General features: G+C 53.8%; 3 protein-coding genes across 4 annotated transcripts; all 3 read right to left on the reverse strand.

The window, feature by feature from the left end:
- Positions 1–1838: 1838 nt before the first annotated feature.
- lpcat4 (lysophosphatidylcholine acyltransferase 4) lies at positions 1839–6911 on the reverse strand. The gene is made up of 13 exons (XM_037479978.2): positions 6455–6911; positions 5835–6198; positions 5605–5717; positions 5461–5521; positions 5299–5357; positions 4569–4603; positions 4222–4276; positions 4014–4096; positions 3791–3916; positions 3546–3705; positions 3361–3453; positions 3121–3259; positions 1839–2442 (listed from the first exon to the last, which is right to left on the reverse strand). The coding sequence occupies exons 1-13, from the start codon at positions 6542–6544 to the stop codon at positions 2279–2281; spliced, it is 1542 nt and encodes a 513-aa protein (XP_037335875.2). The 5' UTR covers positions 6545–6911; the 3' UTR covers positions 1839–2278.
- Positions 6912–8244: 1333 nt separating this feature from the next.
- emc4 (ER membrane protein complex subunit 4) lies at positions 8245–10642 on the reverse strand. Its single transcript, XM_037480163.2, has 6 exons — positions 10490–10642; positions 9880–10028; positions 9677–9782; positions 9357–9510; positions 9105–9265; positions 8245–8714 (listed from the first exon to the last, which is right to left on the reverse strand). Exons 2-6 carry the CDS (start codon positions 9984–9986, stop codon positions 8679–8681), a joined length of 564 nt encoding a protein of 187 aa, XP_037336060.2. The 5' UTR covers positions 9987–10028; positions 10490–10642; the 3' UTR covers positions 8245–8678.
- A 367-nt stretch (positions 10643–11009) lies between these two features.
- si:cabz01101003.1 (ubiquitin carboxyl-terminal hydrolase CYLD) lies at positions 11010–16979 on the reverse strand. Of its 2 annotated transcripts, XM_037479859.2 has the most exons (17): positions 16894–16979; positions 16399–16628; positions 16136–16253; positions 15882–16039; positions 15278–15778; positions 15042–15147; positions 14533–14975; positions 14279–14444; positions 14054–14195; positions 13794–13916; positions 13457–13548; positions 13302–13365; positions 12931–13126; positions 12702–12810; positions 12488–12606; positions 12186–12393; positions 11010–12079 (listed from the first exon to the last, which is right to left on the reverse strand). In XM_037479859.2, the coding sequence occupies exons 2-17, from the start codon at positions 16567–16569 to the stop codon at positions 11895–11897; spliced, it is 2901 nt and encodes a 966-aa protein (XP_037335756.2). In that variant the 5' UTR covers positions 16570–16628; positions 16894–16979; the 3' UTR covers positions 11010–11894. The 2 variants fall into 2 exon arrangements, with proteins under 2 accessions (XP_037335756.2, XP_062415555.1); XM_062559571.1 differs by lacking the exons at positions 16399–16628; positions 16894–16979 and having other exon boundaries at positions 15882–16035.
- Positions 16980–17036: the final 57 nt, after the last annotated feature.

Raw genomic sequence — 17036 nt, forward strand, 5'->3', positions numbered from 1 at the left:
GAAGGACCTCTGCGGCAACCAGAACTTTTTCAGAGATGCACGTGATGGCCACTGAGGATTATTTTATTATAAAGTCCCCTTTGGTTGACTTCATCAGTCCGAGTGTTTGAATCCGTCTCCCAGGTGGAGTCGACGCTGGACGCTACGTTCCTGGATTCCATCCTTTCTTCAGACCCAGAGCCCTTTGATCTTCTGTCATGTGAAGACCAGGAGCAGGAGGTGGTGAAACCCGATGACGTCATCTTTGATCCCGCCACGTCACCGGTGGGTGAAGAGTACTCGTGTCATTTCTATTGCATGCACCCAGTGGGTGAGGTTGGGGTTTTTATTTGCCTCCTCTCCTCCTCCCAGGTGGAGTCGACCCTGAACACAGAGGACCTGGACCCGCCCCTCCCTCCAGACCAAGATCCCGTTCTCCTTCTGTCACCGAGGGAACTTTTGCAGGAGGTACCACGACGACAAGTGACACTTTTGAGGCCGCGCTTGGTGACGCTTTACGTGCAGGAAGAAGGTTGCCGAGGGAGCAGGCCGGTTGCCGTGGGAAACGCCGCGAGAGGTACCAATGACCTTTCCCTTCTGATCCTGCAGATCCTGAATGTGGTCCAGGAGAAGTTGGCACAACTGCCTCCTCCAACCGGAGAAACGTTTACGGCGCCGTCACACAGCGAGAACACGGCACCGCCCCCAAACCCCCAAAGGCCCAGTTCAGACCCGGCGGGGCCGAACCGGGACGGACAAAGGACGCCTCCGAGCGACGCGTCCCGCACCTGCGGTTCTCCCCTCGTCCAGTCGCGGCTTCCGAGAGATCCCACCGACGGCCGGGTCGCCGCGGGGTCAGAAGACGCCTCGGAAGGTCCTCAACCCGGAGGTCCTCCCGCTCTGAGAGTCCTGGCTGTGCAGGCCCTCCATCACTCGCGTGGCCCCCGAACCGCAAACCCGACTGAAAATACCCCTGAGCGGGAGGCGCAGAACGAAGAGAAGGAGGCCGAGCTCAAGGAGGCAGCCGAAGCCGGACTAAAGGCGACGGGGCGAAGAGAAGAAACCGGATCGACGCCGCCGGTTGGAGAACTCAGAACCGAGAGAGAGGAGGAGAAACCAAGTGGGAGGGAGGAGGGCCGGTCTGAGGAGCCGGGCCGAGCATCAGAACTACAAAAACTGCCAAAAGCCCAGGTGGAAGGAGAGGAGCAGCAGGACGTCCCTCCCCCCGAAAGCCCCCCATCGACCATGAGCCCCCCGCATGAGGCCGAGACGGGTGAGGCGACACCAATGTCCCCTTTTGCGAGGAGAACCAGGAGCATGACCTCCGGGGACAGACTGCGGCTGACCCCCCCCGTGAAAGCCAGGCGGCGGGAGAGCAAACCCTCGGCGGCGGGGGAGCCGGCGCCGCCAATCGCACGGCTTCAGGGCGGCGACAGACCGGAGCCGGTAATCACCGGGGGGGTCCCACCAAGTCCGGCGAAAAGAGGCAGGCACAGGGGGGGGGAGGAAGAGGGCAAGAGAGCGGGCGGAGGGGCGCCAGAGGGCCGGAGCCCGACCAAGAGGAACCGGCGTGGGGGGGAGACGAGGGGGAGGAGGAAGGGGGAGAGGCCCGCGGACGCGTCGCAGCAGGCGGCGAGCCCGCCCCTCACCAGGAGCGCAGCCCAGGCCCGGGCCGGACAGGAAGCTCCCAGGCGCAGCCGGCGGCGAGGAGGGCGGGGCTTAGCGTTGGACCCGCCCACAAAGTACAAAGACTTCATCTCGTTCGGAAAGAGAAAGGCAGAAAAACGCTGATATGTCAAAATGTGTGTGTTTAAGTATAAAGAGAAGAATGAAGTAAGCCTCCTTAAAACAATTCACAGTTTAATTTATTGTTGAATGTAAACAATACAAAACATACAATGTATGAATTATTTTATGTAAAATAAAGGTTTTGATATTTTGATATACCGTTTCTTTTTGCACGTACCATTGTCCCATCTAAAAAAAATAATTCAACACACAAAAGCTGGATTTACGTAAAAAAGACATTTTCTGTAAAAGGTCTTTTAAGCACAAACCAGAGGCACTTAAAAAAAAGTACATTCATAAAAGGTCTTCAAATACAAGACAAACACATTTACACCCCAGAGCCACGAGGTCATAGCTTCAAACCAAATCTGCTTCTCTAATGTTGCCAAGTTCGAAGGTACAGTAATGTATGTTTTTAGAACACACACACACACACACACACACACTCGTGTCCCGTTGCTTCCGTCTCGGACGCACAGCGCATTAAACAAACTTGACTTCAGTTCTTTCCTCAATCGACCTTTTTGTGGTCTTGGGGGGATCCGTCGTACGCGTTGCTGTTGTTGTTCACAGCCTTCCGATTGGCCGGCTGGGAGCCCGCCTCCTCGGCCTGCATGTACTCGGTCGCCACCCTCCGATAGGTCGGGTGGGTCGTCAGCACGCGCAGCAGGTTCTCTGTGGGGAACCAGGCGGGTTTGAATGGGGACATTAAATGGTCCCCTGGGTGATGGGAGCTGTTTGCACATCTGTAAAGGCGGCCATTTTGGTCTTAGGGGCCCGAAACACAGTCACTACTCTCTGTTTCAGCTGCAAATCAAAGTTGCTAAAAATACAAACTTTAAAAACAAACACATTTGGTTGTATTCACATAAATGACGAAGTACCAACGCGTGAAAGAATGGGCCCATTTCAGGGTGTTTGGAAACGATGTTGGCAGCATTTAGGACAGTGATTCTCGACTCACGACCCACCCGTTTTTAATGGGTCCCGGGCCTTTGCATGGGAAAATAAAAATTAGAATTAAAAAAAAAAAATCACAAAAATATTCATCCTGTGATTTTATTTTGAAGGGACTTTTTTAATGCAGCGGAGTGTCGTTATTTTGTCGGCTCGTCCCATGTTCTCAGCAGCGTGTGGCGGGTTGGGTCAAACCATTCTGATATGGGGGAGACTTTGGGTTTTTAGGATAATTAATCATCCTGAATATAAAATATAAAATTCAGCTTATGAACTTGATTTTGAATAAATTAAAGAAGTTGAGAATGTTCCTGGATTTGGGTCATTGAGGGTGATGGTGGGTCCCGGAGCCAGAACCAGTGCTTTAGGAGACACTATAGATGTTTGTTGGCTCACCTTCAGTGAGCCGTCCTCCCCCCGAGGAGGCCTGCGCGTGCAGCTCGTCCGTGTGCCGCTGGGGGAAATCCAGCAGCGCCCCCATCAGGTCCGACAGCTCCAACGCGCCCAGGCTGCCTCGGCCCTCCGCGTCAAACAGCTGGAACACACCCCGCCCCCCCCCAAACCAGACGTTCAGCACCCAAAAGAAGCATCTCTCATCCGGCGGGTCGGACGGAGGCGAACAGGGGGGGGACTCACGGTGAAAGCGGCGTGGAGGACGGACGGGAAGCCGACGCGTCCGGACAGAGCGGCGAGCGTCAGGTAGAGCGGCCGCACGTCCATCTCCTCGTCCTGGGGGGGGGGACAGAAGCCAGAGGACCGAGGGGTCAACTGCAGGTGGACAATGCAGACGTAAAGCCGGTGAAGGAGGAAGCTGCTCCCACCTTGGAATAAATGTGGCGGATCGCAGCGGCCGCCTGTTTGTCCGTCAGCCCGAGGATCGAGCAGAGCTCCTCCGAGCTGACCTTTGACCCCCTCTGAGCCCCCGACTGACACCTGTCAATCATCCTGTCCAGCGCTGCCTCCAGCTCGTGCGCTCCCAGACTGAGGGACCAGACGAAGAAGGTGAGGAATTGAAAACAATAAAAAAACAATTTGGGGGGGGGGGCGGACGCAGATCTCCACCCACCCGTTGGCGCGCAGCAGCTTGAGTGTCTTCCTGCCCGGAGACTCCAGCGGGAGGGAGAGGCCCCCCAGCTTTTTGACGGGCACCCGGCCCTCCATCACGTAGTCGGTGGCCGGGAGTCCCAGGGCCCTGCGGAGCAGCACGGAGGCGCGTTACCAGAGGAGAGAAAGCGAATGAGGAGGTGGGGGGGTGCGAGGGGGGGGGGGGGGGGGGGGCTGCCACCTACTTGGCCATGAGTCGCTGAACGTTGTCGGCGTACAGGCCGGGGTCCTTCTTCTCCTCCGGCGACGGGCTGTAGACCGGGAGGAACTGTAACAAGGGACAACAGGTGTCTGAGGTACGCGTGGTCCCACGGGGGGGGGGTTGGGGGGGGCAGGATGACATCACAAGACAAGTCACCTGATCTCACAGCAACACTCGTCGGGTGCTCTTACCTCAACGGTCACGTTGGTGTAGAACTGAGAGGTCGTGTGCCACAGCGCCTCCATCCTGAGGGACAGAGTCGCATCATTCAAACACGGGTTCATCAAAATAAAAAATAAAAGAATATATATATATATATATATATATATATATTACGCAACAATGGCGAGACATTAAATGGAGGAAGGAATAATACGGCATGACTGGAATGAACACACCCTCCTGAAGGCAGGTATGTTCACCTGTAATTAAAATGAAACTACAGCGCCTGGGGGGCCACGCGGCGTCTAAAGGCTGAAAAAGGTGACGCCACGCCAAAATATGGGGGGGGGGGGGGCAGACGACGGCTGATACTCACCAGCTGGTCCCTTTGTAGGTCCAGCGAACGGTGTCCTGGGGAGGAGTCACAAACAGATCGTCATCAGCGGAGAAGACAAAAGGGGCCCATTGAATTAATCTTTGTCTCAGACTGGGGGGGGGGGGGGGGGGGGGGGGGGGTGGGGGGGGAGTTTAAGCATTTCACAAGTGTTTGGAAATATGCAAAACACACCAATGTTTACACCCAATGGAGGGTGCGTCCAGGTGTGCTGCAGGTGAGTAAGAGAGGCGTGAACAACGCGAGGCTCCACTGACGCGGTTTTTGCGGCGTGTCCTCAGATCCCCTTTGAGGTCTTAAGGGGGGACGGACATGGTCTCTGGTGGATCGGGTCCCTTTGATGCAGCTCGGGTCGTTTCCTCAATCACAAACGTTGGTATTTACCCTGTAAGTCTCTCTTGATAAAGCCCTTTGGTTTATTAATTCATTAGTGTTCCCCCCCCGCCTCAGGAATACGACCCTCAGCTGCCTCAAACCAACGATAAGCCCCCAAATGTCTCGTCCCTTTGCTAAAGAGTCATTCATCTCGCTCGACTAAAGTTGACTGAAGACACCTTGATTTCCTCGCTTCCTCAGGGAGGGGTAGAAAAATAAAAAAACCCTCTTTGAAGTGAAGCTTCCGGGCGATCAATCAAGATCTGTCATCTCGGCGATCTGCTGTTTGCTATAAAAACCGGCCGATCGAGGCGGCGGCATCGACGCCTTGGCTCACCAGCTTGTTGGGGTAGTGCAACAGGACCGGTTGGACCGGGAGGCCGGCGAGGAAGGCACCTGGGGACGGAAAAAACAGAAAGACAGACACGTGAGACACAGCGGAATGCGAGAGAGAGAGAGAGAGAGAGAGAGAGGGAGAGAGAGAGCGGCCCGCACTAACCGGGTTTGAACTTGATGAGCACGCTGCCGTTGGTCGTGGTCCCCTCTGGAAACATCAGCATCTGGGCCGGGTGAGAGGGGCAGTGAGACGAGAGGACGAGGCGCTAAGGACTGTCTCTGGGAGGGTGGAGGCAGCGTCTCTCACCTGAGGCCAGTAGCCGTTGGAGGTCAGCCTCTCGGTGACTTGAGCCACGGCCCTCCTCCTGGACTCCGGGTCCTTCCGGCTCACCAGCACGGCTTGGTTGAACTCCAGCAGCGCTGGAAAAACATTGCGTCACCATCAATGTCACCTCCACCTGCACGCATGTCCTCCACCTCAGAGGAGGACCTGGGCGGGGGGGGGGGGGGGTCAAGTGACCGTTGGGCGGCGCTCACCTCCCACGACGGGCAGGCTGGTGTTCTCCGACCGCGACACCACCGTCGCCAGCCGGGTGGGCATCAGGGACACCATGTCCATGAAGCTGCTGTGGGGCGCCACCACCAGCACCGGCGCCTCCTTCAGCTCGGCCCGGCGACCTTTGACCCTCACCCACAGGAAGCCCAGGAAGAAGAAGGCCAGGCGGCTCAGCGCCAGCATGAGCGGGTGGAGGAGCCAGCGCCTCCACCCGCGGACGGGCCGGGAGCGCTCCTCCTGGGACAGGCCGGCCAGCCTGAGCCGGGCCACGGGCCACATGAGGAGGAAGCAGAGGGCCGCCATGGCGACGCGGACGGGGACCAGGACGCTGCCCACGACGACGCCCTGGGGACCGGAAGGCGGGGACGACTTTGCATCAGTGTGGTCAACGCGCGTCAATCACAAAAAAGGAGCGTCATCGGCTGTTTTGCTTAAGCAACGCGAGAGAGAAATGTGAGGGAGGCTTTGTGTCGCTAGAGAGGAAACGTCAATAAGGCCCGTGACCATAGAAGGGAACTTTGAGATCAGACAGATGTTTAAATATAGCCCACATGATTAAAACAAGTGGTTGCCATTGGTAACAGGTGCCGCAGTGTTTTACCCTGATCCTCTGCGCGCTGGTCATCTTCACCTCGTGGATGAACGGATGTGGATACTCCTGCGTTGCTGAGTGACGGCTGTGTGTCTCCATGACGACGCGAGAGGGGAGGACAGGGGGGGGAGGGGGCGAGAGGGGGGGGGGAGGCCCGGTGGACGCAGTTAACGGACTAAATAAGGCCACTTAAGAAAAAAAGGCTTTTCCCCTTGAAGAAATTTTTTTTTTCCCCTTTTAAAAATGTGAAACAAGTTGTTGTTGTTGTTGTTGTTGTTGGTGGTGGTGTCAGCTGACAGCGCCTCCTTCTGTCAACGGTCGCGCAGAACTTAAACAATAAACAAACAACTGACGACGTGGGTCAAGCTAAATAAAAACTAAGCTGAAACAAAACAGAAACACGTCAGGTGCCGTTAAAAAGTAAAACAACGTCCCCGGTTGACGCCGCGCGCTTGAAGCCGCGGGAGCGCGGCCCATCCTTCCTCTCTTGTACTCTGCTCCTCGGCGGCCACGCCCCCCCTTCGCCAGAGGCCCCGCCCATCGCAGCGGCCCCGCCCACCGCCGCACAGAGAGACCACTGGTGCGTCAGGCCTGAAGAACCGGTCTCTGAAACCACTTTAAAATTAAAATAAAATACTTTTGGGGAGTGTATGTTGAAATTCAACAGATTATAGATAAGAAGAAAATAGAATATGTACATATATATTTTATTTATACATTTAAATCGGCCTGCAGCTGGTAAGCACAGGTATTCAACTGTATATTTAAAAAAATCAGAAGACAGCACTGCCTTTAGTCACAGAGCACTTGCCTTAAAAAAACAAATCAAAGCTCTGGAATGTGATGTCATCGGTTAGTCAAGGCCTGTGAACTTTTCAGACTAAACTTTCGGAGCCTAAAACCCACGTTGCACGGATGTATTTTGCTTAACGAACGACCCGACACCGACCACGGTGACAGTGACGGACGGACGGACCTGAAATGGCACGACTTTGATCTCATTTATCTCGTTCCAGCGTGTTGGATAATCTGCGTGAATGTCCTTGCATAATCGTGACAGAGGCCTTTCGAGCCCTCTGCGACTCACCTGTCGAGTTTTCCCCCGTGCCCCACCTCGCTGCCTTTGTTCCCGCGGGGCGGGGCTGCTGATACCGGAGCACACGCCTACGGACACACGGCTGAGGAAAGAAGTCATATGGAAGTAAAGTAAGTAAAGTAAATAACTAAATGGACTATTTGACTATTTTTTAAGAAACACCTTACAGCCGAGTGCTGCTCTTTTATGAATCACCCGATTCCATTTTTCAACATATGTCGTGATTTAATTTAAGCTCTTTTTCCCCAACAAAAAAATTGTATATAGGAATTTATTTGATCAAGTATATTTTAACAGCAAAAAATGTTAATTAGTCAACACTTTGGTGCAGAACAATTTCAAATATATTCCATAAAACTAATCTTTTGTTGAAAGCTAAATATCTGTTGGACTACATTCATCAAACTGCAGGAGCTTTTTATCTGGACATCGAGCCTGGTTGATCTTTTGTGTTTGACACTTAAACATCTGTCATCGCCTTGATTTAACAGGTTTATCTTTTTCCAAATGGTGGCTGATTAGTGCGATTACTGCTGATGTTCACCATCTGGAAGTAGATCAAAGTCTGTGAAGCTGTAACTCAGCACGTTTGTTCTGTTCCACGCGTTTTAGGGTAAACAAAACTGTGGATATTTACACGATAAAATGCTTCAAACGTCAACGTTACTCTTTTAACACATTTACTCACACAGTTGGAAACGTGTTGCAGCAAGAAAAGATTTTATTTGACAACGTTTTCATGTAGAAGTATAAATTAAAACAGACGTATAAATTAAAACAGGTGAGTAAATGTTACCGTGTGCAGAAATCATGATTTTTAAGAATTTAGAATGAAGAAAATAGAAAAAAGAAGAAAGTAGTTTTCTATTGGAACAAAACAATCCGTTCCCGACTAGATGAAAATGCCTAAGAGTTACAAAGGGTTAAATTGTTTGGCTTTAACGACATTAACGACCCCCCAAAACTGGGTTCTGTAACCTCATAATCAACCTCTTATTGTTACATTGACTGCAAAAGAAAAAACACAGTGGTTAAACTTCTTTAAACGTATTAAAACATGAATGCGGAGCAACAAGGACGAGACGCACGAAGCCGCCGGATGGAGGACGTCAAGAAACCGGATGGATGTGGAACTCCTCACAGCACCATCCCCCCGCCCATGATCTCCATCCTCTGGGGAGAGGAAGCACAGCACAGAGCCGTGGGGCAAAGGGCGACTCCAGGTGGACGATTACATCATAAGACTCACTGACAGTGTTTCACCCATTTATAGCACAAACCACCTTACATGGTGTATTAATAATGCCCTACACCCCTAAACATGTGTAATTGCTGTAATATGCTCATGAATAGGCCAAACAATGTCTATTTTCTTCTAAATAAAGATTCACAATATTTTGAACATTCAATGAATTAACAGATGCACTTTCACTTACGATTTACTTGAATTAAATGTATTTTTCATTACAATTTATTAACTTGAAATAAATTCTAATATAACATACGTGCACAGCGGCTAAAACCAAAGAGCAACAGCGAAGCGCACACGGGTCACCCGTTTACCTGAGGCGGTCCGATGAAAGCCAGCCAATCAGAGGAGTGCGTCGGGAGCAGCCCCATCGACTGACACTTGTAGATGGCCAACGCCGAGCCCAGGAGGTTCCCGACCAGGTAGACCAGGCCCTGGAGCCACTGCTGGCTGGAGCTCTCCAACAGCTTGAAGGCTGAGGGACACGAGGGACACGAGGACGAGTGAGAGACGTGGCGGGGGGGATCAGACCCCCGAAGCCGCGGGCGCCGACGGCGGATACTCACTGGCAGACATGGACATGAGCGCCTGGATGGGCCTCCAGGCCATCATGCACACCATCATGATGGGGAAGATGGAGATGGTGTTGCCCGACATGTACATGATGAAGAGGTTCATGGGGATCTGCTTCAGGGGCCCGAGGGCCACGTCCCAACAGCGCTGGACAGGGACGAGAGTCGGAGGGACATTATTCTGATTGTTCTTTCCTTGTGTGTGTGTGTGTGTGTGTGTGTGTGTGTAGCGGATGGGAACCTGACTTGAACAATTCGTTCACGAAACCTGTGAGGTGACAAAACAGTAAAAGCTCCTCCATCCTGCTCTCTACCTTCTCCACCAGGTTCTTGTCCGTCTCCTGGATGCTGGTGTCGGGGACGGGTTTCTCAGAGTAGCCGATGGGGTAGACCACGTCTCCCTGCCCGCCGCCACGAGACCTGCAACACGGAGCAGCGCTCTCCGATGAACGCCTCCCTCACGGCTTCAAGTTGAACTTTGACCGTTTGAGTGTGTCGGTGCAATCTGTTTGCATACCTGGTGTTGCCCAAACTCAGCTCCAGGGCCCACTTCATCCTCCTGGCTCCTCTCGTCGACAGAGCTCCTCCTCCTCCACCTCCTCCTTGTCCTCCTGGAGACGCCATGGCAACCGGCTTCACTGCTGGACCTCAAGTGATGGAAAACAGCTACGAGAGCAGAATAAACAGACTGTCAATCCAACGTCTGTAGGAGAGGTATTTAGGAGATGCTTTATTTGTAATCTAAACGGTTAGAAAGGAAGTAACGACGTCTCCTAAAGATCATATGGGTGTAAATCCTCAGACATAAACTGAGTCTGAGGAGAAGTGTCTTCGTGAGTGAGTCTTTATCCGAATTAACGAATGTGAAACATTAAGGCAAAACGGAAGCGGTCAAAAAGGACTTTAATAAAGTCAATGTGATTGTATCGACGAGAAACATCGCACGGTTTCTCGTGTGCGTGTCAAAGCAGCCACAACGTCACATTTTAAAGGGGAAATGTGCCAAATAATACGAAACCACATGATGCTAACAAGGATGTTACTATGACTTAAGTTAGAGTTGCTGCTCAACTATAACGTGACGTCTAAAATGATCGAAACACATAGTAATTTATAATGTACCTTACCTTATAAAAACATCCACAAGATCAATACCTGGTTGATATATCGATGTTATTTTTGATGGAATTAGAAAAAAGGTCGTTTGCTGTGTTGGAAGCGGAGCACTCGTCGCTCGCTGTTTCTGCGGCGCTTAATGATGACGCAGCGACGCTGTCGACCCGGATCCTGCGTCGTTTCCGCCCTCTAGCGGCCTTTCAGGAAGGTTCTCCTCAAAATCATTCACCTCGTTAACATGAAGTACAAAACATACATTATTAAATTACTGTATAGGCATTATATAGATCTCAATATGTTTTTGATTGTCCTCCTTCAGGTATCGTTTGGCATCTTTACAGTTTTAAGAACAAGGATTAATCCTCTTTTTTACAGCCACTAAAGAAAAACAGATTTGTTTACTTTGTCCCACTGTTATTTGGTAAATGTTTTCTAAAATGAAATGTATTAATATTGTTATTTATCATTCATACTTATCTTCTGGAGACAGTTTAGACACAAACAAGAGAAATTAAAAAAAAAACTAGAAGGGTGATTGCAAGGCATTTATTTGCAGTTGTATGGTATCAAACAAACCCATTGGCAATGCAAACGTTTAAACATCCAAGTACAATCTTCACAGTCAGTTTAAGGCAATACTATTATTTACACACGCACACATACTGACATGTAAAGGAAGCAGTGCAAATTAGAAAGTGTAAAGTGTGTTACAGGCTACAGGCACAGTGGCTCTCAAACCATTTGTGAGCTTTAGTAAAAAGGCACAGTTACTCTAAAAGACCAGCAATGGCCCCCATTAGCCCCCAACCTACCAACCAGGGCACGACGAGCATTTCAAACCACCACTGAACCAGCGGCTGGGTGTTCATTAGGCACATTGGATCATATTGGATCATACGGCTGTTCTTTAGTAAACGTAGCAGACGGTTTCATTTATGAACACGTTGAGTTCTGAGGCTTCGCTCTCTCCCTTCTTCGGGCGGACGGTGTCACGTGACGCGGCATGAAGGAGATCCGCGTCCAAGCGGCAGAAAAGAACGACTCGGATGCATCGTAAACGGGATCGGACGGAGCGACGCGACCAGTCGGATGAAACGATCCATCTGCTGCTCAATTTCATTCATTAAGTTACAACAGCAGGCCAGAAACAAATGTCCCTTCTCGTTTTGTACGACGCGTCGTAAGCTTTCAAAACACAAAACAAAAGTAAGTAAACGTAAGTTGTAAATTTCATCATTGTTTGGATTAGAAACTAAAGTTACTGGTTGCGTGTTTGTTGGAGAAAACAAAAACAAACGCAGGCTAAAATCCCCCAAAAGGCACTAAATCTTTTACTGCAGTGAGAGTAACAAGGGCTCCAAATGACTCAAAAAGATCCCATTTTGGATGTCATGTGACCATTAGAAAGAGGGCGTGTCACTTGTACAGGCTGAGCTCGGGGCTGTGGTACAGACACATGTAGGCGTCACACAGCAGGCGGCGGGCCGACTCACGCAAGGAGGCGGGGTCCACTCTCCTCAGCTGGTCCGGCGTCAGACTGAGGTAGCGGCCCACCTCCGGACACGCCTTCACGCGGGGGATGTTGAAGCCGTTCTCGCCACCTGTGGATGGAGGAGAACGAGGGGGGGGGGGCGTTACACAATGCTCGCTGTCGTTCTGCGCCCTCCGGGGGGGTGGGGGGGGGGGGGACAGCGACACGCGACTCACCTTCCCGGTCGGCCATGCTGTCGAAGAACAGCCAGTCGGCGGCGTCGGGGCCGTGCTTGACGAAGCTCACGTAGTGGCTCGTCTCGATGCACGTCACGGCGAACAAAGACATCCGCTGGCGAGCGCACAGCTGGCCGTCGGACCACGGGCCCCCGGGGACGGAGACGCTCGCCGGCACGTGGGACTCCCGCTTCCTGTGGCTGTGCACCTGGCGACCCACGGAGAAATCACCATCACCATCACCATCATCATCATCACGTTTCCTTTTGAAACCTCCCCCTTTAGGCGAAGGCGGCGGCCACCTGCGTGTTGCACGTCTGGCAGTACTGCTTGAGGTGACCGGGGGTGATGTCCGGGTCCTCGTAACACTGGAGACACTCGAACTCCGCCACGGCCTGACAGATGCTGCACTGCCGGAGAGCTGTGAGGACACAGGGGGGGGGGGGCTCACGTGGATGCAGCGGGGGGGGGGGTCTCATACATTTACGGTACAACAGACGTGTGAAATGTCCTCACTGTCGTCCAGCAGGTCGGTGACGTCCAGGCTGAGGGTCGGCAAGATGGCGTCAAACATTTTGAAGTCCTTCCCAAACCGAGGCATCAGCAGCAAGAGGCAGGAGGGAGCCTGGGGGGGGGGGGGGGGGGGGGGGGGCGGCGGGGGGGGGGGGGGGGGTAATCAAATGCACACCATGTCAGCGTTCGGGGGCGTTTCAAAAGGAAGAAAAATGAACTCATTTCCTGTTACCTCGACAAACTTGAGGCCGGCGTGGAGGAAGGAGGACTCCAGCAGCGACTGCACGCTGGCGACCCTCATCTGGCTGGGCGGCGGCGAGGGGAGGAGGACGGGCGAGTCCAGCGGGGGGGGCGAGCGGGGGGAGGGGGGGAGCGTAGGCGGGAAGAGCTGGTAGAGGTGGCCCTCCTGAGGCTGCAGAGTCATCGATCTGCACGCATTCATTCACACGCGTCATTTGCTAAGGATTCTGGGAATATCTGTACAAAATGTCCACGAATTCACTGCTCATTTTCTGCCTTTAACCCCGAGCAGACGAAGAACTGATCTACAGGTGAACTCTTCACCGTGATTGGACTCAGGAGAATGTGTGTGTGTAAAGTCACCTGATCTTGAGAAGCGGCTCGACTCGGAGGAGCTGGAAAAGCCGGTTGAGGAACTCTTCGGGGTCTGACGGGACAGGAAAAAGAAAAGCGATGTGACCGCATTCCTCACAGACACACCTGACCTGCTACCGAGGGGGGGGGGGGGGAGGGCATACCTTTCTCCTGGCTGGTGAAGCCGGTGTCGCTGTTCGCGGCCTCCAGCAGTCGCCTCAGCGCCATGGTCTTGCTGGCACACACGTAGCCGTACCTTCAAGCACACATCAGGTTCATTAGGTTTATTATTTATTTATTTATTTATTTATTTATAGGAACCAATAGCCTTAAGACAGATGACACTACTGCAAGAAAAAATAAAATATATAATACAAAATAAAGAAAGCATACATTTACAAGAAAAATCAACTGTTCATTTTAAATGGCTTCACTTGGGAAGGTTGGATGAGCCTGTTAATAAACCCTTTAGGGCGTAAACATTGATGCACGTCATCAAACCTTCGCAGAGGGTTGACGATCTCGCAGCGCAGCAGGTCCTGAGCCTGACTGGAGTCGGACTGGCCGACAGAGTCAGACGGCCAGAACAACACAAAGTCCGCTGAGCTGCAGCAGGAGAACAAACTGCAGAGAAACTGACCATCAATCAATCGGGCGGATCGGATTCAGGCAGCAACCGTCAAGCCGAACGAATGTTTCGTATCAGAAGTGAACATCAGAGGATTAACCACAGTTTAACCGCCCGTATAAAAAAGCTCTACCTGAAGAGCGTGGCGTCCAGGTAGCAGGAGTTCAGGTGACCCTGGATGCCCCTCTTGGAGCCCTGGTAGAGATCGGCGGCCGCGTCCCCGTCCGTCGGCGGCGTGTGCTCCTCCACCCGCTCGCTGCCCCACTCGGCGAAGGCTGCCCGCCACACGGAGACAGGGTCACAGGCACGCCAAGAAAATGACACGCGCTAAAAAAAACAACAACAGGTGTTCTACTACCTATGGAGTTGCATCGCTCCACTTGATTGACGGGTGTCTCGGGGGCGGGAAACCTGGAGTCCCGCCTGCAGTTGCGTAGCTTGACGAACAGCCCCTTGTTGGCCGGGCAACGGAAGTGGCGCTCGCCGAGGTAACTGCCGTCTGTTCCCGCAGAGAGCTCCTGGTCCTGAGAGAGAGGGACACACAGCGTTCATCTTTGATCGCCAAGAAGCTCCGTGCAGCTGGAGGAATCAAAACATCTGTACTCTCCTCACCAGCTCTATTCCCGCCACCGGCTCCGGGACGCCACCGATCTGCCCGATCCAGCGGATGACCCCGAAGAGCGGCGGGTCGTTCACCTCCACCATCGAGCCCACCTCCAGCTCGCCCCGCGCCCCCGCCTCCTCGCCCTCGCTGCCGCCCGGGGACCTCAGCGGCGAGGGTGGGCCGTGCGCCCCGTTGGCGGCCTGCTGCGGCGGCGGCGCCGTCGTCGTCGTCGGGCTGCAGGGTTTGGGAGGCGGGAGAGGCGGGGCTTTGTGGGCGGGTTTGGGCAGCGGGGGAGGTCTAGGCGCCGTTTTGCCCGGGGGCATCAGGGCGACTTTGGGAGCGGCGGCGGCGGGCGGCGACAAAGGGCCCGGTCTGGTGACGGGGGCCGCGGCCGGCTTCAGGATGGACCTGCTCGCCTGGAGGGGGGGGTTCTGACGGTGGGGTCTCGTCTCTGGAGACAAAGAGCAGATGGATTACATACAGACATCAGGGTTGCTGGCGTGGGTTGGCGTCCTACCTGGGGAGACCTTGGAGACGGGCAGGAGGAGTCCGTAGAGAGCGGAGGGAACGTGGCACAGCGGCTCTCCCTTGTAAACGCCGTCCCAGTTGCCGACGGGGGCGTCCTGTGGCGGGTCGAACGCAAAGAGGAGGGATCACAAAGCTGTTCCCGGGGGAAAGAGGCCTGAAATTTAGGAGGAAACTACGAAGTCCAATCGCCGTAGCTCTGACTCGCGAAAACGGCGTCGCACTGACCAGCAGGACGCCGACGTACGGCCCCGACGAGGAGCGGCCCGGCAGCGGGCCGCAGAAGCGCACCTCGCCCCCGTGGACGGCGCTCTCCAGGGCGAAACACACGCGCTGGCCCACGCGGAGCGGCGCGGGCGAGGCCGGCCCTCGGGCCGCCGGCTCGGCGGTTCGGGAGAGGACGCCGGCGCCCGGCGGCTGGGGGGGGCTGCCGGGACGCTGCTGTTGGAAGCTGATGTGACGGCCGTGCTGCTGCTGCTGCTGCGGAGGTGGGCGCTCGTTGTTGCCGTGGTGCCCGTTGCTGGGCGGGTTGTAGGCGCCGCTGCGGTGGAGCGGGTGTGGCTGGTCGCGCTCGCGGGCTCGCTCCTGGGCGGCGGAGGAGCTGTGGCTGGACCAGCTGCGCAGGCGAACGTGGCTGACCGGGAGGAAGAGGGCGCAGGCGTCGGGGCAGGAGAAGAGCCGGTGGCCCTTGATGGAGCCGTTGCCCGTCCCGCTACCTGCTGCTGAACCCTGCAGAGGGGGCGGAGCCTGGTGTTTACAGAGCTGCCTTTGTAAAGATGTTCAATACCATCCTCCCCCCCCCCCACGTTATCCTCCTCCGTGGAGTTTTTACCTTGAGCTGCACCCCGAAAAACACCGCGCTGCTCCCCCTGGTCAGCGGCCCGATGTATTTGAGATCGGCCTCGGCCAGCTCGCCCTGCGAGCCCACCTGGACCCACAGGGGGGACTCGACGGGCAACTCCAACATCTGCTGCAGCTTCCCGGGACTACCTGGGACAGTGAAGGGGAGACAATGAAGATCAGATGTGCCGGCCCACGTCCAGCAGATGTCCGTCATCCTTGGTAAAGTAACCGTTAAAGCGTTACCTAGGAGTTTAAGGCGAGCCTCCGGTTCATATACAGGCTCCAGCAGGCCGCTGAGGTCACTCGGGATTTCAAGCAGGTACTTCCTCTCTATTTTCAACATGAAGTCATTGTCTAACACCTGCAGGGAAGAGGAGGAGGAGGAGAAAAAATGAGGGAGAGAAAGGGAAAAGTCCATAACATATAATAACAACAAAAATCAAATAATGAAATATTTAATCCAAGCTATCTGAACGAAACGTCCATTTCATCTTTAATGTTAATACCTTGACCCAAGGGGAGTCGCCTCTGCTCCTGCCGGAGTCCTGCTCCTGGCAGATGTACCCCCGCTGCAGAACAATGGTACCGTCCAGCTGGTCCTGGACCTTCAGGTCGGTCGAGATCAAAAACATTTTGGGGGGGCGGCGCTTCCTGTTCTGATCGTGGTCCCCTGACATTCTGTGCGTGTCTTTTCAATGTAGCCGGTTCACAGAGAAATTACATCCTCGTTTTCCCCCTAAAATGTAGGAGAGTAGGAGGTTTATTTATTTATTTTAATCATCCTAGAACGTCACGAGGCCCGCGGCGCTCGTGCAACTAGCGTCGGTAACGACAGGTAACGTTAACGGCGGTTAGCTGACATTTAAACTTTTCTACATTGGCAGACGAGTCCATTTGTGAAAAAACGTGAAGAACAGAACAGCTGCCGCTACAACTTTGTTCGAAATATCAACGAACGGAACCGCGCACTTGACTTGAAAAGTGTTCTTCAAAACACTCACCAACTTCATTAACTCCCGGCCGACAACATTTCTCCGTCTCATTTAAAGGAGCTACGCTACGGCCCCGCGAAGCAGGAAGCGTCGTGACAGACACCCGCGGGAGCCAATGGCGAGGGAGGAAAGTTCCGCGGGGGGGAGGCGGA

This window comes from Pungitius pungitius, chromosome 1 (genome assembly GCF_949316345.1).
Source record: "Pungitius pungitius chromosome 1, fPunPun2.1, whole genome shotgun sequence".
Taxonomy (NCBI): Eukaryota; Metazoa; Chordata; class Actinopteri; order Perciformes; family Gasterosteidae; genus Pungitius; species Pungitius pungitius.